Genomic DNA, 25,702 nt, shown 5'->3' on the forward strand with positions numbered 1-25,702 from the left:
CAACCAAAACAATAGCCGGCTGAGTATTTGCGCCCCCCATACTCCTTAAAGAACCAGCCTAGGTGGTCTAGGAGGCCACCTGCAGCAACACTGATTTAGCTAGTATCTAACCCAGATAATTTTACCGTCCTCCAGGAATTTCACTAAAGAAGCAACGATCTGGCATTTGAGTTGAAAAATTAGCATATGCCTTCACACCAAAACCTAACCTAGAATCCTAGAAGTTCCATCTAGGGGCCTAAAGGGCCAATCATAACAACACAAATGGGTTTAGGAATATACAGTAAATAGGAAAGCTTTTGAGCTTCATCAGTATAATATAGATATTCAAGGTAATGTTATCACAAAATCCAACATTTTATGGTTTATTCTGGTTCAATGGTTGCTTTTTTCCATGATGAATTCCAATGCAAGAAGTTGCACTGTGTTAGATATTTGCTGTTCAGGCTCACAACCAAATAATGTTTCATCAAATATTTAACAACCTACCATATCTATACAAAGCAACAATGAAGTCCACAGTGCATGCTCTGGAAGGTATAATTATGCCACAGTTTTTCTTAACTAACCTAAGAAGCTCAAATTATGAAGACTTAAAGAGAGAGGTACAGGTAAAACTAAACAGATGCGAATAGCAAAGCAGATCAACGAGTAGCTAACAAGCATAAGATTCAGCCTGCATGTACCCATCAAGCAGCAAAGCTCTTTATGACAATAAAACTAAAGCTCAGTTTGTGAAACCCATGACATCAGTATCGGCATTGCACCAAGAGAATAAAGATGTATCTGATGTCCTGTTTTAGATCATAAATGAAGAGACTATGTATCTGCACCTTAGTAATAGGAATCTTCTGTTTAGGGTGGCACACATGCTCCCGAGTCTCCTCAGAAACTCATCCCCTCACCACTTTCTAAGTGTTTCTTATTAAGATAATTTTTAAGAGACCAGCTTCTCTGTACCCGCACTAGATCTGCTTCCAGCAATTAAGATTCACAAATACCATGCTTGAAGAAGTCCAAAAAACACAGAAAAATAGGAGCATAAACAACTGGAAATACAATTTATACTGGCTAAGCATGGCATAGATAAAACCATGACATAAAAATTGATACCCAATCAACCGAAAACCAAACATCCAGAATATTCATAGAATAAAACAGTCAAAAATAAAATTAAGGCCCATATTGTAGCAAGTGATAGTACAAAAGCATGACTGTAGATTATGACTAAGCAACTATTTTAACTGTCTCATATCATCTCTCTTTAGCTATTAAATTTCATAACAGATTAAAAGAAGAGATGACGGAAGGTACTGTAGCAAAGTACAAAACATAATTTATCATTTTATGCTGTAGCAACAGAATTACTGAATCTGAAGGCATCATGTAAAAGAAAATGCCAGACATGCAAAACCAAAGTAAACTGAGATTGAGCATTTATTCTGATATTCCCTAACAGTCTCTCATTTCATTTTGGAACTTCAGAGCAGATAAAAGAAAGAGACCAGAATAAGGTTTAAGGGTTGTCTACCTCATATGTTATGCATCCCCCATACATGGCTGGCTGGATAAGGGATGCACTAGAAATAGAACCAGATGCTGAGAGAATACAAAATGCACGCCTGTGCTGTTGCACGAATGACATAATTTTCTGGGATAGATCCTTTCCAGAAATATTAATTGCCAGATGTTAATAGATGGCTTATTAAAAAAATTATAATTCTAAACTGTAGTGTAAACCATAACTGAAAATATTCATAGCTGCAGAAATAAACAGAAGTACAGAGACTAACCATATGAACATTGTCCCAAAGAAAGGGGGGAATTAGAAACAAGAATACCTAAATGCATTAAGTTGCTATCTTGGGCCATTAACTATGGTTAACCTAGCAAGTGCTTCTAGTAAGAGGCAAGCTAAATCACGACCTACAAATCTTATGCACAATAAGATTAAGAAAGAATGAGATTCCAAGAGTATCTATTCTTAATTGACCATAATGCCAACAGTAATACAGACATGGTACAGGTATCAAGCTCAAAACGTAAAAGGGGATGATTGAACATGTAGCTCTCTGAGGACCCATTGTAATACACAGCACCTAACTATGTCTTACTTGGTTTAGGCAGGAGGGGGGGAGGGTGGAGGACAACATTAGTTACAAATTTAAGCAAGAAGGGGGGCACAATACCAAGTTCTACTTAATTTAGGTGAGGGGCCTTGATGCTCTTCCTAATCGAACAAGAAAAATCAACAGTGCCTGCATGAGAAGAAGGAAAAAAAGTTCCACTCGGTTTAGGAAAAGGAGGCCACCCTACCCCTTCTAGTCCCATGCCCACTCTCTCTCTCTCTCTCTCTCTCAGATTTGCTTATTTGGGAAATCAAGTTCTACTCAGTTTAGAAGGGCCTCTACCCTTTAATCCCACATCCCCTTCCCTACGATATCTCTCTCTTTTTTGTGAGAAACCAATGCTAGCACCTCCTCTCCAATTATGTTTCCCTCTTCTCTTTCTTTCTTCCATACATGCATCAGTCTCAACTTCTTGCAAGCTTCTACAGCAATTTTCTCCTTTCTTTATTCTCTCCATATTATTTTAATGTTGAAATAATTTATTATGTACAGGAGTTTTCTTGTTTTAAGAAATAGAAGCATGTATAAAATTATTTATGTTGTTCATTTTATATTGATTGTATCTTGATTTGAGAATATTTTATATTGTTCATTTTATGATTTGTATCATTGGGATCCTATCCCGGCTAGCGGCGCGGCGAAAGAAGCAGAGGCAGCTATTGAACAGGTTTGTCGAATAAAAGCACGAGTTCCGGTAGACTCGTACAAGCAATAAGATACATCATCTAGCTTAAACCAGGATCATAGAAACATCAAAAAACATCAAAACAAATCAAGAAAACGTCAAAAAAAAATCAAATTAGACTTAAATTCATAGAAAAAGTTCAAAAAAAGAGAGAACTACAGAAAAATAAAACTTAGAGCGTGCCGATCCGTGAACCAGCACTCTCAACCGGTTCGGTTCGGTCACAGTTCGGCGAACCTTGCATGGAGGTATCTCCAAAATTATACTTCAAGGCTGCCCACAACTCCAAAGTCATAGGATACTCCTCGAACTCACACATGAGATGAGATCATCTTGCATATTGCTCAGCAATGTGATGCAAGTATGCTATTCTTCTTTTTTTCCAAAGCTTAGCAAGCCTCTAGATCCCTCATGTGTGGAGCGGTAAGTTTCATTCTCAGTTTCAGCCACGGTATGGTTAAGGGTCTCATGGACCTCTTTCTCTTCTAGGATGTCCTAAACTTTTTGGAGCCATATGTCAAACTTGTCACATTTAGTTTTTCAACCTTGTTCAAATCAGCTCCAATATTCTTAGAAGCTGAACCCATGGTTAATTGTTACTACATAGAGACATGAAAATGAAAAATTATACTAGACAACACACAATTGTTTTGCAGAAATAATGAACTAAGTTAATGAAAATCTAATATAAGACACAGAATCAAAAATTCACTATATTCCTAATCATATTTCATGATACAAACATCTAATTATCATAAACTTAGTCCAATTGCACAAAATTTCAGTTCTAGGTGAGAATAACTTTAAATCCTACCAACCTCAAAATTCCTACTCAAAATAAGACTCTAAAATATGGTATGTTGAATCGGCCTGTACCGGCCGATTCAGCACGTAGCAGACCGGTCCGATCCCTAACCAGTCCAATTCAAGCGTGGAAAATGGTTCCAACCCCTCTCTAGGACCGGAATCGATCGGTACGGTCGCATACCGGTGTGAAGCGGACCGGTCGCACCCATACACGCGCCCTCGCGCGCTGCCCAGCACGCCGTAGGCGGTTGCCCGCGCTAGGAACCGCACCAACACACGATTTTCCACACTAGGCAGCACGCCCACACGAGCTGGAAACCGCGTGGGCACGCGGTCCTGCGGCAGACCGGTTCGGAACTGGTACAAACTGGTCCGTTACGAGACAAGTACGCTTACCGGTACCGGTACGGCATATCTTGCTCTAGAGCATGTTACTAAAATTGTATAATTTCATCTTGGATAGCACTAAATGCACCCATACATATGCTATTGTTCAATTAAATGCATTCAATCATATGCTATTATTCAAAATATATATATATACAAGGTAACATGCCAATAATATTCACAAAAAGAATACAAAAATTCAATACATAAATATGAAACTAAACACTGTACAATTAGCAAGTTTTGCTAAATCTTATATTTCTTATGACATGCCTTCGTGTTGCTATGTCTTGCTTCAATTTTGTATTCTTTTTTATTGCATTTTTGTCTCCCTCTTTTTTTACAACGAATTCTTGGTCCCCTATCTAGCCAAAGTCATTTATCACTTGAGCTGAAACCCAAATGCCTAATGTTGCGAAGGTTAGGGAATGTTAATAGCTCTATGATTTGTTTTAAGCTTGTTAGAACCTGGCGCTCCTCCTCTAACTCAAGCTCACATGCAACATCCATAAAAGGTTTGATGTCCCCATTCTGTCGTAGAGTGAGCTTCACTGTATTCCAAGACTCTTGCAAGGAGTTAATCAAGCCAAGAATTGGCTCCTCTTTGCTGAGGATGATACCCTCATCTCTAAGGTCAAATATCATATCCCACATTAACCATATGCATCGATTCATTGTATGTTTTGCATTCATCTTTTAAGTCATGAAGTCCAATATCATGACCATTATAACTATATTTTCAAAAACATATTGGGTATGAGCATACATATATATTTTTTATTTATTTTTGATAGCTCACAATAATCTATCATTAGATTCATTCCAGTAGTATTGGGCACAAAATCAGAACATTTTTAAAACAAAAAACATATTAATCCTAGTTTTACACTTTTTTATGAATTTTCAAAAAAAAGGAATAATATGACCAGAAATTCATGGGATTAGAGAGGCCCAAACTCTCAATCTCAAGATAATAGACTGACGCACTAGCCATATGTGCCGACTGCATTTATTTTTCTCCTCCCCCTAATCTTTTTATTTCCATTTCCATTTTAAAGTAAATTTATTAATTTTTAAAAAAAAATATGATGGTGCCTATGGCTAAGGCACGAACTGTCGACCTCAAGATAACAACTATGAGAACCACGCACTAGCTGACTAAGCTAGCACCCCCTCTCGTGTTTCTTTTATTATAAATTTAAAATAATAATTTAATCAAAACAATGTAGCACGTGACCAAGCCGCATGCCCCTTTCTCTCTTTTTGTTATGCTTGTTATTCAAATCCCATTATGATGCCAATTGGAACTTATGCTCACCCCCTTCTCTTTTTCTTATGCTCAGCTTTCCAATCCTATTATGAGGCCAATTGGGATTTATGCTCTGCCTTCAGATCCCATTACAAAACCGAGTAGGGAGTGCGATGGACTGGAAGAAAGGAGAAAGGGATGCACAGCTCGAGTAGTGGACTTTAGCAGATCATTTTTAATAGGATTCAGATTGGAAACCATATGGAAACCATCATGGTGACTTCCCCCTTCAGAGATGAAATACTTGGAGTTAGTTTTCGTCTCCACACAGTAGATCCAGCCCTCTGCCATTTCCAAAGCCAACACCTTATTCTCTTCTCTTCCCCCATAACCATCTTCAAAAACCCAGTCATGATCTCCTAAGGGTTTATGAACCTTCTAATCAAGATTCGTAGTCTTAGTACCAAACACCATACCAGTGCCACTCTAGCACAGTGTTGGTGAAAGAGTAGATGCCCTACAAGCCAATCGCAATATGTATTGCGAAAGGTTTTTTCTTTTGATTTATCCAAATCATGTACATGACATTTAAATATGAATAAAGGCGTTATGTTTTATCATATGCTGTTGATTATATTTATGATAAACTCCTTAGATTAGGACAATGGTTTTAAGACTATGATGAGATCATACTAGTGAGACTTAAAATCCTAAAATCCTAATCTTAAATATTTCCAGTCATTGGTACATTGAGTCGGGGATCAATGATTACCGGAAAGACTGGCATGTCTTATGTATGCTCGATGCAGAGGATGATTGATCTCACAATCATTTGTGTGGAGACACTAATACAAAGATGTGGGTGCTCATTAGAGGAATGAGTTCACTGAATTGACCTACAAAGAGAAATCTTATGAAGTCTTACTTACATGTCAAAAGATGATTCTCTTAGTGGGAGTTGTGCAACTGATCCTATGACCTGAGATCACCATGGTATCTTGTGCACATGAACCCATATTTTGGTTTACACTCATTCATGACAATAAGTTATGTACGAGGTCTTCTGGATATGGTGAATTATGTACGAAGATTATGAGTAGGTCAACAAAGAATTAATCACTTCTAGTAAGAGAAGATAGCATCCTATTTATTCTAATCATATGATAATTCAGGAAGCCTTTGATCAAAGCAGAATGAAAATTAGAAAGAGTTTCTAATATTTCATTATTTGAATTATCATTAAAAGATTGAGAAAAATATGAATATGAAATTGAGTTTGACATATATTCATACTCATATACATATTTGGGATGCAGTTTGATTAAAGGATTGAATTGCATGGTAATTTGCCACTGAAGGGTATTTTTGGTATTTCCACCAAATTCCATATTTTTCGGGTAGACATGACACGTTGCTAGACGTCAATCTTGTTTTATAGGTTTGATCAAATTAAAGAGTTTAATTCGATCACCAATTAGAAAGGATTCTAATTGTTAAGTTCGGGTTCGCGCAGTTTGGACTTAAATCGATTAGAAGAGTTCTAATCAAGTTGGGTCAACTCGCACTCACACCTATTGCTGGCTAAGTATGGAACCCAATGGATCACACACAAGGAAACTTATCAAGGGTCTAATTGGATTAGATCATGTTCGCAAGATAAACATCCTAGCAGGTGTTGCAAACCTTAGCTCCTAATTCGAATTGGATTCGAATCTGATTCGAATTGGATTCGAATCTGATTCTTAATTGATCTAATTTGATTAGATCATATTCTAATATGGGTTAGCCAAGAGTTGGCACCTAATTGGCTTGGTTTGAGTCTAATTGGATTAGATTTAATAAATCATTCAATTTAGACCGTTAGATCTTGATTTACCGTTGGATGAAGACATAATGGAGAGTTGGTTTAACCCAATTGAATTGGGTTAGAGGATGGCTACCATAATTGACCATTGAATCTTAATCCCACCATTGGATGAAGACATAATGGGTCAAGTGAATGGCGCCTTGCATTGGAGCCCTTGGATCATCATCATGAAAGATCAAGAGGTGAGGCGTGATGGACATGTGATTAGCATGTGATGTTGACTTGGTCAAAATATGGCACCACATGAAAGGACATATCATTTTATACACCTCCTTACTTGATCTGCACCTCCTCTTATTTGATATGGCCCTTTAGATGATGCCCTTTCATGAGAGGATGTGTGGATGGGATGCATCCCTTGAAGATGCATCCCTACACCTATTATAAATAGGTTAGCACTCCATGGGCTTCATCATTCCAATTCCACCCCACTCCTCTCTGTTAGATGTATGCCCTAGAAGCCAATTTTGGCTGACACATTATTAATTCTAGGGACATAATTTTGTACTTGCCTATTTATTATTGAATAAATAAAGGCATCTTTCTATTCATATTATTTATGTGTCTATGAATCGTCCAAGAATTAATAAGATGATGATGCGTATTTTTAAGAGTTAAGAATTTGACCCATGCATCATTGGTGATTAATTTCTGAATGCTCCTGATCAATGGATCATCACAAGGACGGTGATCGATCCGATCAGTGCACACATTGCTTTCCTTATGGATGGACGAGACTCGAGTCCACAGTGTGGCGACACTGAAGTAATAGTGCAGGTGCTTGTTAGAGAACAAGGGTACTGAGAGTGACCAACACAAGAAGTCACTTGGATGTCTATCCACTCGTCAGTGACTTGCTTGATGTTGCAGTAGTGTGACTAGTCCTTTGACCTGCGATGCTTCGGCTACTCACAGTGAGGTTATTGTAGTTTGACTGCACAAATACATGGTCTCTAGCCATATGGGTCCATGCAGTGTAGATTGGCTGCAGTAGGTTCACTGTAGGAGTAGGGTATGCATCTACAAGGAATCTATCGACCTTGATAGAAAAGGAGAGATCCTATGTGATTTATAAGACTGAGTTCGTAAGACCTCGGCCGGGGCAGATTGCATAGTGGAAAAAGAGTTTTCCACTCTCGAACTTAAGTCGAATAAATCTTGACATATGACAGACGAAGGGGTTTGACGAGTTATCCATGACCTCCGTCTTGTAGGGATCCATGATAGAAGGACTGTATCACACGATAACTGCACCTAGAGGATCATCATTCTATTCTACTGGATAGCCACTACATGCTGCTAGGTGTCACTGGTGGATGGTGGGACTCATAGGGATTATCTCGATGATCGATAAACCCTAATGAGTAAAGTTGGAATCGTTCCAATCCATTGAAAGGAGTTTTCCACGATATTGTGATAGAGATCATAATATATCTCACCACCAGTCAGAATAGAACCTATGGGGTCACACACATTAGAAGTATTGACCGATCCGATGGTTGAATCGTGATTAGGAATCACAAGTAATCAATTCGATTGATAATCAGTTGAAGAAGGAACAATGGAATTAATTAATTGGACTTAAACACAAAACCTACTTCGAGTAGGATTCCTAGAGTCCTAATTGGATTAGGACTGGGAATCCAAGTTGGAATAGGACTGGGATTCCTACTTGGAGTAGGATTCCTACAATCCTAATGAGATTAGGAGTTTTGAATTAAAATTGGATTCCTACTTGGAATAGGATTCCTAGAGTCCTAATCGGATTAGGACTTCGGATTCAAATTAGAGTCCTAACTGGATTAGGACCAAAATTAAATAAGTCCTAATTGGATTAGGATTTCTTAAGTCCTAATTAATTATTAATCTAATGAATCAACAAGACTCCTAATTGGATTAGGATTGAAGGGGTCAATTGAGTCATGGTTCATTAAGTTCTAATTAGATTAGGACTTACCTAGATTAAACCCAAATTGGTTCACCCTTGGTCCAAGCCTAATTAGATTAGGACCTAACCATGAGTGACCTTCCTAATCCTCCTTAAAACCATGAAGGAGGGGCACACGCCCCTCCTCCTTTTCCTGGCTTGGTGCGGCAAAGAAGAGGGGTCGGCGCCCCTCTTGGAAGTTTATCAAGGAGCTCCTACTTGTAGGAGCTCCACATGCTATTTAAGAGGAGGCGTGGGGGCTGACCTAGGGCATCATTGAAGCCCTCTCCCTCTCCAATTCGTGGCCCCCTCTCCTCCCCTTTCCTTGGTTCAGCCGCAAGCAAAGGAAGAAAAAGAAAGGTGGCCCCTTCATCCTCCCTTCTTCCTTCCAACGCAAGGAAAAGAAAGAAGGCTGCAGGGGCTTTGATCTTCTTCCTATCTTCATCCTTCTTCCTCCTCCCAAGCACAATCAAGGGTTGATTAAAAGGGAGGACATCAGCCATCAAAAGTTATCTCTGCAAGGGAGCTAGCACCCCGGAGAGATAGAAAACTTGGATCGGTTCCTGCTTCGTGTGGATACCCGTAGAGGCCAGGCACTTGAACGGTTTCAAGCGAACCTTCATCCAAAAACCATGATCATCAGTTTGCAGTGATCATCTACCCGCACAAGGTGAAGATCTGATCTTCTAATGTTTTAAAAAGTTTTTTAATCCTTATCTATCTACGAACGGTTTTAAACAACGTTCATGCGATGAACGGTTGATCCCGCGCATGCCTCTTCCGCTACATCTGAAATTTTTGAAATTTTTCTGCGGCATGGGCGGGTTCCCAACAGTGGTATCAGAGCCTAGGCATCGTAGATTAAGATAAGGATTAATTATTAATAGGCTTATTAGATCTGAAATTTAAATGATTATGTATGCTGAAAATTTTCTGCATGCAGATTTTTTCTAGGGTGCTGATTTTTGCATGCTGATTTTTATGTGATAAAAGGATGATTCTAATTGCATTGTTAATGGGATTACAAAGTTTAGAATCATGATTAGCATGATCAGCAACTTATGTCATGAGATAATCAGTTAGATTTCGGATCTGAAAATTATAATTGCTGCATGTGGTGATAATCATAGGATTCAAACCCTTTTGGTATCAAATGTAATGACCTCCGATATGATCTGTAATGTCATGTAATTTTTCAGATGCTTGCATGCATCTTATTTGATGTTTTGAGAGGCCTACGTGCCTCCTAAAAGGGGATGTAATTTATTATTATTTTTATTTTACATCTGGTTGTATTTCTGTGATGTGATGTACGTCAACGATCAAATTGAAGACAAGGCATGAGATGAACGGCGATCTAAGCGGTTGATGGCGATGGGATCAAGAGTTGATCAAGAATCGAATCAAGGAGGCTTAGAACCAATTCAAGAGTTGAAGACCAATTGATCGATTGACGTGCATGTGCTTGTAATACGACCTAATTAGAATCCATGATCATCACCTATTTAAAGTTTAGCTTTATTTGATGCTGCGATTATAACTGCATGTGATGTGCCGTTTGCATGTGATGTGAATGAGAGTGGGGTAGATAGGTTTACATGTGATGTAACAAACCCAATTTAGACCTAAATTAAAACCTCCTCAATCAAGTCGAGAGTAAACCAACATGAGCAAGTCATATTAGATTAATTGATCTAATTGGTGTCTAGAAAAGCATGAAAGGTAGTTACTTAATTAGGACCTTACTCTCTGAGTAACGGAAGCCTCCCACCTGCTTACCTGGCCAATTGTTCGATTACCTCTTATGAAGAGCTCAAGTTGCAAACACTAAGACCTGATTAACCAATATTAAGTCAATAGGTCTTCCACTGTAGTAGAGCTGCTAAGGTCTTTCTGATGTTGATTTGTCTCGGCTGGATACAGTGGTCAAGTTGCATCGGGGGGCTGGACCTCTCTATAGACATGAGATGTTGTAGGGTAAAGGTGGGGTTGGGCACCAATAACTGTTAGGTGAGGACCCAATGACGACTTTATTTCTACGGTTATACGGTGGGTCTGACTTAACTAAGAAATGGGACCAATAACTGTTAGGTGAGGTCTTCATGGCTTAGAGACCAAGTTGCACTGCAACATGCTTGAGAAGCATTGTACAAGAGTTGTACACTCATTCATCTATGTGTCATCAATAACTGTTAGGTGAGGTGCCATGTAGATTGGTGAGACCGCAGTACCTACTAGAAACCCTAGTCGTGTAGGATTTCCGTTTTCCTACCAGAGGAGTATGAGAAATTCGAGAAAATAGTGGGAGGTACATTTGTTCTAAAAGTCCTTAGAACAGATTAAGGATCAAGTACAAAAGTCTAACTAGAATCTTTATTCTCTGCAGATCATAATGTCACCCTCAAATCCTTTGACCCGTATTCTTGAGACCAACCGATTGACTGGTACCAATTACAGAGACTGGCTTAGAAATCTCAAAATTGTTCTGAGTTGCGAGAAAATAGGCTATGTGCTCGACAATGACATCCCCACATTACCAGCACGTCCGACTACTGATCAGCGTGCGACGCATGAAAAGTGGACAGACAATGACATTAGGATCAAGTGCTATATCATGGCATCCATGTCCAATGAACTCCAATGCCAGCATGAGAATATGAAGACTGCTAGAGACATATTGGCACACCTGCAAGAGTTGTATGGTGAGCAGAGTCGCACAGCTCATTTTGAAGTGTCCAAGAGGCTCTTCAAAGCAAAGATGCGCGAGGGGCAGTCTGTCCATGATCACGGTCTGACAATGATCAAGGACCTAGAGGAGCTTGAGAAGCTCGGTATGAACATGCACAGGGAATTGCAAGTAGATCTGATCCTTCAATCCCTACCTAATTCATTTGGACAGTTTATAGTAAACTACCAATGAATAAGATTGAATGCACTAAGACTGAACTGATAAATATGTTGGTAACTGCTGAGGGAGCCTTTAAAGGTTCAAGGGGCAATGTCCTTGCTGCTGAGTTGACTTCTGGTTCCAAGAGAAAGTCTACTTGGAAGAAAAAGAAGCCTGCTAAGAAGCAGAAGAAAGACAAGAAGCCAAAGAAGGAAGTTCAAAAGAAAAAAGCTAATGACAAAGGAAAATGTTTCCACTGCAATGTCAACGGCTACTGGAAGAGAAACTGTCCTTCATACCTCGAGAGCCTGAAGAACAAAAAAGGTGACACACCTTCAGAAGATATAGACTTGCTCATAATTGAAACTAATCTAACGGTTTCTTCTACTTTTAGTTGGGTTATAGATTCTGGTTCTAGTGCTCATTTGTGCACTACCATGCAGGGTCTAAAGGAAAGTAGAAGGCTGGCGGAAGGTGCGGTAACCCTTCGGGTTGGCAACGGGGCAAAAGTTGCTGCTGTGGCTGTGGGCACCTACCATGTGCGACTACCGTCTGATTTTAGTTTATTACTTAGAGACTGCTATTATGTACCTGCTGCTAGCAGAAATTTGATTTCTGTTTCATGTCTAGCACAGGAAGGTCATGATTTTACATTTGACAAAGACTGTTGTTCTATTTATTTCAGAAATAAAATAGTCGCACGTGGTTTTATGGTTGACAGTCTCTATCATTTGCATATGGATGTATCTGTAAATGTGTCTGAGCAAGAAGTGAGTGCCAAAGGATCCAAGAGATCCAGGGATGAGATAAACCAAAAATATTTATGGCACCTCAGGCTTGGCCATATTGGAGAAGATAGAATGAACAAAATGGAGAAAGATGGGCTTATCGGCTCATTGACTTCCGAGTCATATCCAGTTTGCGAGTTCTATCTTCAAGAAAAAATGGCTAGATTGCCCTTTGTAGGACATGGGAAGAGGACCACTGAAATACTTACCCTGGTACATACAGATGTTTGTGGCCCATTTGATGTGCAAGCTAGGAGACGCTATTCGTACTTCATTATCTTTACCGATGATTATTCACGGTATGGGTATGTGTATCTTATGAGACACAAGTCTGATTCTTTGAAAAGTTCAAGGAGTGCAGAAATGAAGTAGAAAAACAAACTGGAAAACCCCTTAAGGCCCTTCGATCAGATCGAGGAGAATACCTTAGTGGAGAATTCTGAGACTATCTCAAGGACAATGGCATAGTCTCACAATGGACTCTTCCGGGTACACCTCAACTCAACGGGGTGTCAGAGAGGAGAAATCGGACTCTATTGGATATGGTACGGTCCATGATGAGCTTCACTGGTCTACCAATGTTTCTTTGGGGAGATGCCTTACTTACCGCAGTATATCTACTGAATAGAGTTCCCTCTAAATCCGTTTCTACCACACCGTATGAGATATAGCATGGTAAGAAACCAAGTCTTGGTCATCTCAAGATTTGGGAATGTCCGGCCCACGTCAAAAGACTACAGGCGGACAAGCTAAAGGCTAGGGCCATAAGTGCTCGTTTTATAGGATATCCTAAAGAGTCATTAGGATACAATTTTTACGTCTCAGAGGATCACAATGTGTTTGTGAGCCGTCACACCATCTTCTTGGAAAACCAGTTTATCCTTAATAGAGGCAGTGGGAGGAAAATTGAGCTTGAAGAGAAAGTCTCTGAAAAGCAACGAGTCACGGATCCTATTGAACCCATTCATACAGAGCCAGTACACGTTGTCCCTCAACCACCTCGCAGATCTAGTAGGATCTCCCATCCTTCCGATAGATACTTAAGTATACTAGAAGAGGATACCGAGGAAATGTTCCTAGTGGAAGATAGGGATCACATACAGGATCCCAAAACCTACAACGAGGCGATATCTGATATCGATTCCGAGAAATGGTTGGAAGCTATGAAGTCAGAGTTAGACTCCATGCATTCCAACCAAGTCTGGACCTTAGTAGATCCACCAGAAGGTATTGTACCTATTGGATGCAAATGGATCTACAAAAGGAAAATAGGTTCGGATGGAAAGGTAGAGACCTATAAAGCAAGGCTAGTGGCGAAAGGATATAGTCAACGCGAAGGCATTGACTATCAGGAGACCTTTTCACCTGTAGCCATGCTAAAATCCATCCGAACATTGCTTGCCATTGCAGCATTTCATGATTATGAAATCTGGCAGATGGATGTGAAAACTACTTTCCTGAATGGATATCTTGATGAAGATATCTATATGGAACAGCCTTTGGGTTTCACTTCCAGTGATGGAGATCACAAGGTCTGCAAGTTGCAAAGGTCCATCCATGGACTAAAGCAAGCATCTCGGAGTTGGAACACTCGTTTCGATGACGCAATCAAAACGTTTGATTTCATCAAAAATGAAGAGGAACCGTGTGTTTACAAAAAGGTTAGTGGGAGTGCTGTCGTATTTCTCGTACTGTACGTGGACGACATCCTCCTGATAGGGAATGATATTCCCATGCTAACCTCGGTCAAGGTCTGGTTGTCAAAAGAGTTCTCTATGAAAGACCTTGGGGAAGCATCCTATATTTTGGGAATAAAGGTCTATAGAGATAGATCTAAAAGGATGCTTGGCCTATCACAGAAGATGTACATAGAGAAAGTGCTGAAAAGGTTCAGCATGGAAAACTGTAAAAGGGGTCTCTTACCCCTAAGGCATGGAATTCATCTCTGCAAGAAGATGTGCCCCAACACATCTGAAGAGATTCAACGCATGAGCAAGATCCCCTATGCATCAGCAATAGGGAGCCTCATGTATACCATGCTATGTACACGACCTGATATAGCCCTTGCTGTGAGTGTCACAAGCAGATATCAGTCGAATCCAGGTGAAGAACACTGGACAGCTGTGAAGAATATTCTTAAGTACTTGAAAAGAACTAAATATTTATTCTTGGTTTTTGGAGGATCATCAGAGCGGCGCTTCCACCTCATACGCGACTATGTTGAGAAGAAGTATGTCGAGGTGCAGAGAGTAGACTCCGCGGACAACGTGGCAGACCCGTTCACTAAACAGTTAAGTCAACAAAAGACTGAAGCCCATCTTGAGAAGATGGAACTCAGATATATGACTGATTGGCTTTAGTGCAAGTGGGAGATTGTTAGATGTATGCCCTAGAAGCCAATTTTGGCTGACACATTATTAATTCTAGGGACATAATTTTGTACTTAACTATTTATTAATGAATAAATAAAGGCATCTTTCTATTCATATTATTTATGTGTCTATGAATCGTCCAAGAATTAATAAGATGATGCGTATTCTTAAGAGTTAAGAATTTGAGCCATGCATCATTGGTGATTAATTTCTGAATGCTCCTGATCAATGGATCATCATAACGACGGTGATCGATCCGATCAGTGCACACATTGCTTTCCTTACGGATGGACGAGACTCGAGTCCACAGTGTGGCGACACTGAATTAATAGTGCAGGTGCTTGTTAGAGAACAAGGGTACTGAGCGTGACCAACACAAGAAGTCACTTGGATGTCTATCCACTCGTCAGTGACTTGCTTGATGTTGCAGTAGTGTGACTAGTCCTTTGACCTGCGATGCTTCGGCTACTCACAGTGAGGTTATTGTAGTTTGACTGCACAAATACATGGTCTCTAGCCATATGGGTCCATGCAGTGTAGATTGGCTGCAGTAGGTTCACTGTAGGAGTAGGGTATGAATCTACAAGAAATCTATCGACCTTGATAGAAAAGGAGAGATCCTATGTGATTTATAAGACTGAGTTCGTAAGACCTCGGCCGGGGCAGATTGCATAGTGGAGAAAGAGTTTTCCACTCTCGAACTTAAGTCGAATAAATTTTGACATATGACAGACGAAGGGGTTTGACGAGTTATCCATGACCTCCGTGTTGTAGGGATCCATGATAGAAGGACTGTATCACACGATAACTGCAGCTAGAGGTTCATTATTCTATTCTACTGGGTAGCCACTACATGCTGCTTGGTGTCACTGGTGGATGGTGGGACTCATAGGGATTATCTCGATGATCGATAAACCCTAATGAGTAGAGTTGGAATCGTTCCAATCCATTGAAAGGAGTTTTCAATGATATTGTGATAGAGATCATAATATATCTCACCACCAGTCAGAATAGAACCTATGGGGTCACACACATTAGAAGTATTGACCGATCCGATGGTTGAATCGTGATTAGGAATCACAAGTAATCAATTCGATTGATAATCAGTTGAAGAAGGAACAATGGAATTAATTAATTGGACTTAAACACAAAACCTACTTCGAGTAGGATTCCTAGAGTCCTAATTGGATTAGGACTGGGAATCCAAGTTGGAATAGGACTGGGATTCCTACTTGGAGTAGGATTCCTACAATCCTAATGAGATTAGGAGTTTTGAATTAAAATTGGATTCCTACTTGGAATAGGATTCCTAGAGTCCTAATCGGATTAGGACTTCGGATTCAAATTAGAGTCCTAACTGGATTAGGACCAAAATTAAATAAGTCCTAATTGGATTAGGATTTCTTAAGTCCTAATTAATTATTAATCTAATGAATCAACAAGACTCCTAATTGGATTAGGATTGAAGGGGTCAATTGAGTCATGGTTCATTAAGTTCTAATTAGATTAGGACTTACCTAGATTAAACCCAAATTGGTTCACCCTTGGTCCAAGCCTAATTAGATTAGGACCTAACCATGAGTGACCTTCCTAATCCTCCTTAAAACCATGAAGGAGGGGCACACGCCCCTCCTCCTTTTCCTGGCTTGGTGCGGCAAAGAAGAGGGGCCGGCGCCCCTCTTGGAAGTTTATCAAGTTTGTAGGAGCTCCACATGCTATTTAAGAGGAGGCGTGGGGGCTGACCTAGGGCATCATTGAAGCCCTCTCCCTCTCCAATTCGTGGCCCCCTCTCCTCTCCTTTCCTTGGTTCAGCCGCAAGCAAAGGAAGAAAAAGAAAGATGGCCTCTTCATCCTCCCTTCTTCCTTCCAACGCAAGGAAAAGAAAGAAGGCTGCAGGGGCTTTGATCTTCTTCCTATCTTCATCCTTCTTCTTCCTCCTCCCAAGCACAATCAAGGGTTGATTAAAAGGGAGGACATCAGCCATCAAAAGTTATCTCTGCAAGGGAGCTAGCACCTCGGGGAGATAGAAAGCTTGGATCGGTTCCTGCTTCGTGTGGATACCCGTAGAGGCCGGGCACTTGAACGGCTTCAAGCGAACCTTCATCCAAAAACCACGATCATCAGTTTGTGGTGATCATCTACCCGCACAAGGTGAAGATCTGATCTTCTAATGTTTTAAAAAGTTTTTTAATCTTTATCTATCTACGAACGGTTTTAAACAACGTTCATGCGATGAACGGTTGATCCCGCGCATGCCTGTTCCATTGCATCTGAAATTTTTGAAATTTTTCTGCGGCATGGGCGGGTTCCCAACACTCTCTTCTTTCTTTCTTACATTAGTTTCTTTCTTTCTAGCATTGCTTCTAGTGTGTCCTAAGCCAAGACAAGGTGGTTTTCTTTAGGACAAAAGGATTAGAAGTGATTTTAAAAGGCTAAAGAAAAATAGAAAGGAAGGAAAGCAAGCCATTAGAGTTCTTTAGAAGAATTCTGCATTAAGGATCAAAAGTCTTTGGAGCTAAAGTCTTGATCAAGTTTTCGTGTGGATCACCATTGGAGGGCGGACACTTGGACGCCTCGTGGAGATTGTACACTTTGGATTAGCGTTTGAGGTATTCTACTAATTCTGCATTTATTTTATATCATTTGATTGTAATCATTAAGGTGATATAGGCTTAAAAGGGTTTCATGCATAGGGACTTTATTAAGAAATTTTTAAAATCCCTAGCTTCCGCTGCGCATTATAACATGCTAAAACCCTTCAGTGGTATCAGAGCCATCCTTAATTGGTTCAATCAAATAATTATGTATGATGTATGATTATTAATTTACTATGAGATAGTAATGTCATATGCTTAGAGAAATGCTGAAATGTATGATTCATATATGATATGTTATGTAATAAAATATCATGATATGAAATTTTCCATATGAAAATATGTTGAAGCATGTTAATTAATTGCTTATGATTTATACATGCTATGAGATAGCCATGATGCATAATAGTTTATTTTAGACATGTTAAATATATGTTACAATTAAAGAATGTGCTAGAGACTAGTAAGCCCTCAATAAAAATTATATTAAGTCATAGTGTTGAAAAACTTTGGGCTAACCCATATTAGAACAATTGATCTAATTGGTGTCTAAGGAAAGCACTAAAGGTGGTTCTCTAATTAGAACCTTACTCTCTGAGTAAGGGGAGCCTCCCACCTGCTTACCTGGCCAATTGTTTGATTGCCTATTATGGATAAGCTTAATATTGATATAACACTATTGATATCCTTCCTTCATGCCTCGATATTATTATGTCAAGATCCATGCTAGTTTGTTGTGCTAACACAAGACTTGCAATGGGGACTGATGTTATACTATCTTGGTGCATTAAGATGCTTATGGCATATTTTAATATATTGCCTTATTGTGCAACCACAAGGGCAATATTATTCGAATATGACTATATGGAAATGAAGGGTTTGACTTAACTAAAATATTATTGTTTGTTGTGCTAACACAAGGCAATAAGTATTTTAAGAGGACAAGATAAAGTTGAGAATTGCATGAGATGCAATTGGAAAGAGTTTCCTACCTTTGAACTCATAAGAGTTTGTTGTGTAAACACAAGGCTTTTTATGATGAATTAGGATCTCAACCCTACTAAGAAAAATTATATTTTCACGTTTATCATAGGAGAGGGCTATGATATTCGATAAAAATAGTAGGAGACAAATTAAATTAAAGTCCTTATCTAGTTGCAAACATGTCATCATGATTGGTCTGCTTATATTAGTTTTGTTCTTGCATATGTAGAATTATTAAATGGCTTCTTCACTTTCACTAAGAGGCATCTTAGATGCCAACAAGTTGACCGGACCAAACTATGTGGACTGGTTGAGGAATTTAAAGATAGTACTCACTTAGGAGAAAATTTTCTATATACTTGAAACCCCTGATCTTGGAGATCTAGGGGATGATGCTACAGAAGAGGAGGTTGCCACACATAAGATGTGGAAAAATGACAATGTGATTGTCAAATGTATCATACTTGCCTCTATGAGCAATGAATTACAGAGGCAACATGAAGGCATGGACACTCAATCCATACTTCTCAATTTAAAAGAGTTGTATGGAAAACAAAGCAGGACTGCTAGGTATGAGATATCTAAGCAGTTGTTCCGTGCTAGAATGAATGAAGGAACTCCAGTGCAAAACCATGTTCTTATGGTTATAGACTTGATCACCAGATTAAGTCAATTAGGTTTTGCTATGGATAGTGAGCTTAGTCAGGATTTGATCCTGCAATCACTGCCTGATTCATTCTCTCAGTTTGTTGTGAACTTTCACATGAACAAGCTGAACACCTCCCTGCCCGAGCTATTAAATATGCTCAAAACAGCTGAAGGGCATATTAAGAAGGATAAAGGTCCACTCCTTCTTATAAATAGCACCTCTATGAGGAAATCGAAAAATAAGGGTTCTAAGAAACGATTGAACCCCAAGAGTAGCATCAAAAAGAAAAAAGGAAAGAAAAACTCCGGATCAAGTACCTGTTTTCATTGCGGCAAAGCTGGCCACTGGAAAAGGAATTGCAAGAGTTTTCTTGCAAGTATGAAGACCGATGCAAGAGTTGCATCAAAAGGTATGTTTATGTTACATGCCAACTTGTCATTAAGTTCTTCAAATTCAAATTCATGGGTATTAGATACCGGCTGTGGTTTTCACATTTGCAAATCTTTGCATTGACTACAGAAAATTAAAATTTTGAAGAAAGGTGACTTCGAGCTGTATGGCGCTGGAGGAAAGTCCATCCAGGCTGAAGCTGTTGGAACCTACAACTTGGAATTGCCTTCGGAAAAGCTCCTATGTTATTATACGCCCAAAATTATTAGAAATGTAATTTCCATTCATTTGTTGTTAAAGAAAGGTTTTGAAATTAATGGAAAGGGCAATGGTTGCTCTATTTATTTTTCTAATAAGCATCTTTGCAATGGCATTATGGAAAATGGTCTTCTAGTTTTATTACTTAATGACAATGTCTTTCATATTAATAAAAGCAATAAAAGAAAAAGAGAGGAAGTGAATAATACCCTCCTTTGGCATTGCCGACTTGGTCACATAAGTGAATCAAAAATCAACAAGTTATACAAAAAAGAGTTCTTTGATCCTTATGATTGTGAATCATTAGGAACTTGTGAATCTTGTCTTATGGGAAAAATGACCAAGTCTCCATTCACTGGACATGGAGAAAGGGCAAGTGAGTTATTAGGACTTATACATACAGATGTATGTGGTCCTATGACAACTCCAGCTAGAGGTGGATACTCTTACTTCATCACATTCACTGATGATTTATCAAGGTTCGGATTTGTGTATCTTATGAAACAAAAATCCGAAGCCTTTGATAAGTTTAAAGAGTATCAAAGTATGGTTGAAAAACAAACCGGAAAGTGTATTAAAATCCTTTGATCTGATCGAGGAGGTGAATACCTTTCTAGTGAATTTTTAAATCATCTTAAAGAAAAGGGCATTCTCTCTGAATGGACACCTCCGTATACGCCACAACTAAATGGTGTAGCTAAACGGAGGAATCGTACTCTATTAGATATGGTAAGGTCCATGATGTGCTTTACAGATCTTCCTATTTCCTTCTGGGGTTATGCCTGCTACATATGTGCTAAACAGGATACCTTCAAAATCTGTATCTAGTACTCCATATGAGATATGGAGAGGTAGAAAGCCCAATCTTAAATATTTTAAAATATGGGGCTGCCAAGCATATGTCAAAAGAAATTTTGGACATAAGCTAAGTGCTAGATCAGATAAATGTACATTTATAGGTTATTCCAAAGAAAGTATTGGATATCTCTTCTATCACCTTACTGAACAAAAGATATTTGTTAGTAGGCATGCCACTTTCTTAGAAAAAGAGTTTATCTTAGAAAAGGGCAGTGAAAGAAGAATTGAACTTAATGAAGTTCAAGACCTACAAATAGAAACACAAGAAATTCTTCAACCAGATGTACCCATTGATGAAGTACAACCACAACACACATCTCCTCTCCAAAGGTCAGATAGAGTGCGAAATGCACCTAAGAGGTATGGGTTTATCATTGAGAATGATGAAGCCCACATCGTCGAAAATGATGATCCTCTGACCTATTCGGAAGCTATCATGAGTAATGACTCTGACAAATGGTTAGAAGCTATAAAATCCGAAATAGACTCTACGTATACCAACTAAGTATGGACTTTGGTTGATGCACCAGAAGGTGTAAACCCTATAGGTTGCAAATGGGTCTATAAAAAGAAGATTGGAGCAGATGGCCAAGTAGAAACCTACAAGGCTAGATTGGTGGCAAAAGGTTTCAGGCAAAAGCAAGAAATTGACTATGATGAAACTTTTTCACCAGTTGCCATGCTTAAATCTATTCGGATTTTGCTTGCAATAGCTGCATACTATGATTATGAAATTTGGCAGATGGATGTCAAAACCGCCTTCCTTAATGGTTATCTTGAGGAAGAGGTTTACATGACACAGCCAGAAGGATTTATCTCAAGTGGGAGAGCAAATCAAGTATGCAAGCTTAAGAGATCCATTTATGGATTAAAGCAAGCATCGAGGAGTTGGAACATCCGTTTTGATACAACAGTCAAAGAGTTTGGTTTTATCAAAAATGTGGATGAACCATGTGTGTACAAGAAGACTAGTGGGAGTGTCGTTGTCTTCTTAATATTGTATGTGGATGACATACTAATCATTGGAAATGATATTCCAATGTTACAATCGGTCAAGACTTGGCTATCAAAAAGCTTTTCCATGAAAGACTTGGGAGAAGCATCCTATATACTTGGTATAAAGATCTATAGGGATAGATCTAAAAGGATGCTAGGCTTGTCCCAGTCTAAGTACATAGATCGTGTGCTAAAAAGATTCAACATGGAAAGAAGTAAAAGAGGTTACTTACCTATGAGTCATGGCATACGTCTCTCTAAGAAGATGTCTCCTAAGACATCTGAAAAGAGGAATAGAATGAATTCTATTCCCTATGCTTCGGCAGTAGGATCAATTATGTATGCTATGCTATGTACTAGGCCTGATGTTGCTTATGCCTTAGGTATAACAAGCAGATTCTAGGCTGATCCAGGAGAAAATCATTGGATAGTTGTGAAAAATATTCTTAAGTACTTAAGAAGGACTAAAGATATTTTTCTAGTTTATGGAGGATTTGAGTTGAAATTAGAAGGATTTCCTGATTCTAGTTTTCAATCAGATCCAGATGATAGCAAGTCCACTTCAGGGTATGTCTTTACCCTAAATGGTGGTGCAGTGAGCTGGAAGAGTTCCAAGCAGCAAACCGTAGCTGACTCAACTACTGAGGCAGAATACATCGTTGTAAGTGAAGTCGCTAAGGAAGCTGTCTGGATGAAGAAGTTCATCGCTGAGTCGGGAGTAGTTCCTGAGATTGCTGGACCAGTTTCAGTTTATTGTGACAACACTGGAGCTGTTGCTCAAGCAAAGGAACCAAGATCTCATCACAAATCCAAGCACATTCTAAGACGCTTCCACCTCGTTCGAGAGATCGTCGAGAGACAAGACATAGTCATTGAACGAGTAGACACAAAGAACAACTTAGCAGACCCGTTCACTAAAGCTCTACCACAACAGCAGTTCGATCGCCACCTCGATTGTATGGGGATAAAATATAAGAGCAATTGGCTTTAGTGCAAGTGGGAGATTGAAAGAGTAGATGCCCTACAAGTCAATCGCAATATGTATTGCAAAAGGTTTTTTCTTTTGATTTGTCCAAATCATGTACATGACATTTAAATATGAATAAAGGCGTTATGTTTTATCATATGCTGTTGATTATATTTATGATAAACTCCTTAGATTAGGACAATGGTTTTAAGACTATGATGAGATCATACTAGTGAGACTTAAAATCCTAAAATCCTAATCTTAAATATTTTCAGTCATTGGTACATTGAGTCGGGGATCAATGATTACCGGAAAGACTGGCATGTCTTATGTATGCTCGATGCAGAGGATGATTGATCTCACAATCATTTGTGTGGAGACACTAATACAAAGATGTGGGTGCTCATTAGAGGAATAAGTTCACTGAATTGACCTACAAAGAGAAATCTTATGAAGTCTTACTTACATGTCAAAAGATGATTCTCTTAGTGGGAGTTGTACAACTGATCCTATGACCTGAGATCACCATGGTATCTTGTGCACATGAACCCATATTTTGGTTTACACTCATTCATGACAATAAGTTATGTACGAGGTCTTCTGGATATGGTGAATTATATACGAAGATTATGAGTAGGTCAACAAGAAATTAATCACTTCTAGTAAGAGAAGATAGCATCCTATTTATTCTAATCATATGATAATTCAGGAAGCCTTTGATCTAAGCAGAATGAAATTAGAAAGAGTTTCTAATATTTCATTATTTGAATTATCATTAAAAGATTGAGAAAAATATGAATATGAAATTGAGTTTGACATATATTCATACTCATATACATATTTGGGATGCAGTTTGATTAAAGGATTGAATTGCATGGTAACTTGCCACTGAAGGGTATTTTTGGTATTTCCACCAAATTCCATATTTTCCGGGTACACATGACACGTTGCTAGACGTCAATCTTGTTTTATAGGTTTGATCAAATTAAAGAGTTTAATTCGATCACCAATTAGAAAGGATTCTAATTGTTAAGTTCGGGTTCGCGCAGTTTGGACTTAAATCGATTAGAAGAGTTCTAATCAAGTTGGGTCAACTCGCACTCAAACCTATTGCTGCTAAGTATGGAACCCAATGGATCACACACAAGGAAACTTATCAAGGGTCTAATTGGATTAGATCATGTTTACAAGATAAACATCCTAGCAGGTGTTGCAAACCTTAGCTCCTAATTCGAATTGGATTCGAATCTGATTCGAATTGGATTCGAATCTGATTCTTAATTGATCTAATTTGATTAGATCATATTCTAATATGGGTTAGCCAAGAGTTGGCACCTAATTGGCTTGGTTTGAGTCGAATTGGATTAGATTTAATAAATCATTCAATCTAGACCGTTAGATCTTGATCTACCGTTGGATGAAGACATAATGGAGAGTTGGTTTAACCCAATTGAATTGGGTTAGAGGATGGCTACCATAATTGACCATTAAATCTTAATCCCATCATTGGATGAAGACATAATGGGTCAAGTGAATGGCGCCTTGCATTGGAGCCCTTGGATCATCATCATGAAAGATCAAGAGGTGAGGCGTGATGAACATGTGATTAGCATGTGATGTTGACTTGGTCAAAATATGGCACCACATGAAAGGACATATCATTTGATACACCTCCTCACTTGATCTGCACCTCCTCTTATTTGATATGGCCCTTTAGATGATGCCCTTTCATGAGAGGATGTGTGGATGGGATGCATCCCTTGGAGATGCATCCCTACACCTATTATAAATAGGTTAGCACTCCATGGGCTTCATCATTCCAATTCCACCCCACTCCTCTCTTCTTTCTTTCTTACATTAGTTTCTTTCTTTCTAGCATTGCTTCTAGTGAGGGCGGACACTTGGACGCCTCGTGGAGATTGTACACTTTGGATTAGCGTTTGAGATATTCTACTAATTCTGCATTTATTTTATATCATTTGATTGTAATCATTAAGGTGATCTAGGCTTAAAAGGGTTTCATGCATAGGGACTTTATTAAGAAATTTTTAAAATCCCTAGCTTCCGCTGCGCATTATAACATGCTAAAACCCTTCAGTTGGTACTTTGTACAGTACGGTATGGAATTTTTTTTGCTGTAACAAGTGTCGATACGCCACCCTTTCTAGGTACTGGTACCAAACTGATACGGTATGGTATGCCCCGTACCGCCCAGTTCGGGCCGGTAAGGCAAATCATGCCTCTAATTCATAATAAATGAGGGAGGAGCAAGGCCCAGCAACACCACCACCACAAAAAGAAGTGAACGAAAGAAAGTTAGCAAAGAAAAGAAGAAAGGGAGAGAGGGAGGAGCACGGTGACAACGAGCACCACCACCGCACCCTCCCTCACCGATGATGAGTTCAATGTAATCCTCGAGTTTATTCTATGTTTTAAGAGAAACAAAACAAGCAAACAACCAAAAAATTGCTCTAATACCAATGAAAGATAACAAGAACAAGGAAAGTGCATATCTTGTGGAAGTGTGAATGAAACCTTGGGTTGAATCATTGGTCTGTTTTGGCTCTCAAGAGTTGCACAGGTCAAAGAACAATCACAGGAATGGAAAACTCTCTCTAGTCGCATGCAAGAACTGTCTTCCTAGGGCAAATGGAGGTCTCCTCTTTGTTTCTCTATTTCTAGTCCCAAAGATCCAAAAAGAGAGGCATGTTTTAATTGCATTGAATGGTTTTGCGTGGCTTCCGAACTGCCCAAAATTGTTCCCCTCTCTCTTCCTCGTTTAAAATCAAAAAGGGTCGAGTCAAGTCAGCCTATCATAGGCACCCAACCATGACCCAATTCCAACATGAGAGTCTGAAGGTCAAAGGCCAAAGTCATAGATTGGGTGAGAGGTCTTCTAGTGTTAGAT

General features: G+C 39.1%; 1 protein-coding gene across 5 annotated transcripts in view; it reads right to left on the minus strand.

Moving 5' to 3' along the window:
- LOC103697600 (AT-hook motif nuclear-localized protein 10-like) overlaps positions 1 to 25,702 on the minus strand; it is a 58,002-nt gene that overhangs the window by 17,521 nt on the left and 14,779 nt on the right. For 3 of the 5 annotated variants that reach the window (XR_005513718.2, XM_039131018.2, XM_088709802.1), the window contains exon 3: positions 1,532 to 1,663. Coding sequence is in view for 4 of the 5 variants with exons in the window: in XM_039131018.2 (XP_038986946.1) it covers positions 1,532 to 1,663 (132 nt within the window). In the remaining variant the exon portion in view is untranslated. The remainder of the gene's footprint in view (positions 1 to 1,531; positions 1,664 to 25,702) is intronic. The other 2 variants (XM_039131019.2, XM_088709803.1) reach the window with 1 other exon arrangement.

The sequence above is a fragment of the Phoenix dactylifera genome, chromosome 13 (assembly GCF_051530095.1).
Source record: "Phoenix dactylifera cultivar Ajwa chromosome 13, Ajwa_hap1_PhDact_Kaust_v1.1, whole genome shotgun sequence".
NCBI classification, from domain to species: Eukaryota; Viridiplantae; Streptophyta; class Magnoliopsida; order Arecales; family Arecaceae; genus Phoenix; species Phoenix dactylifera.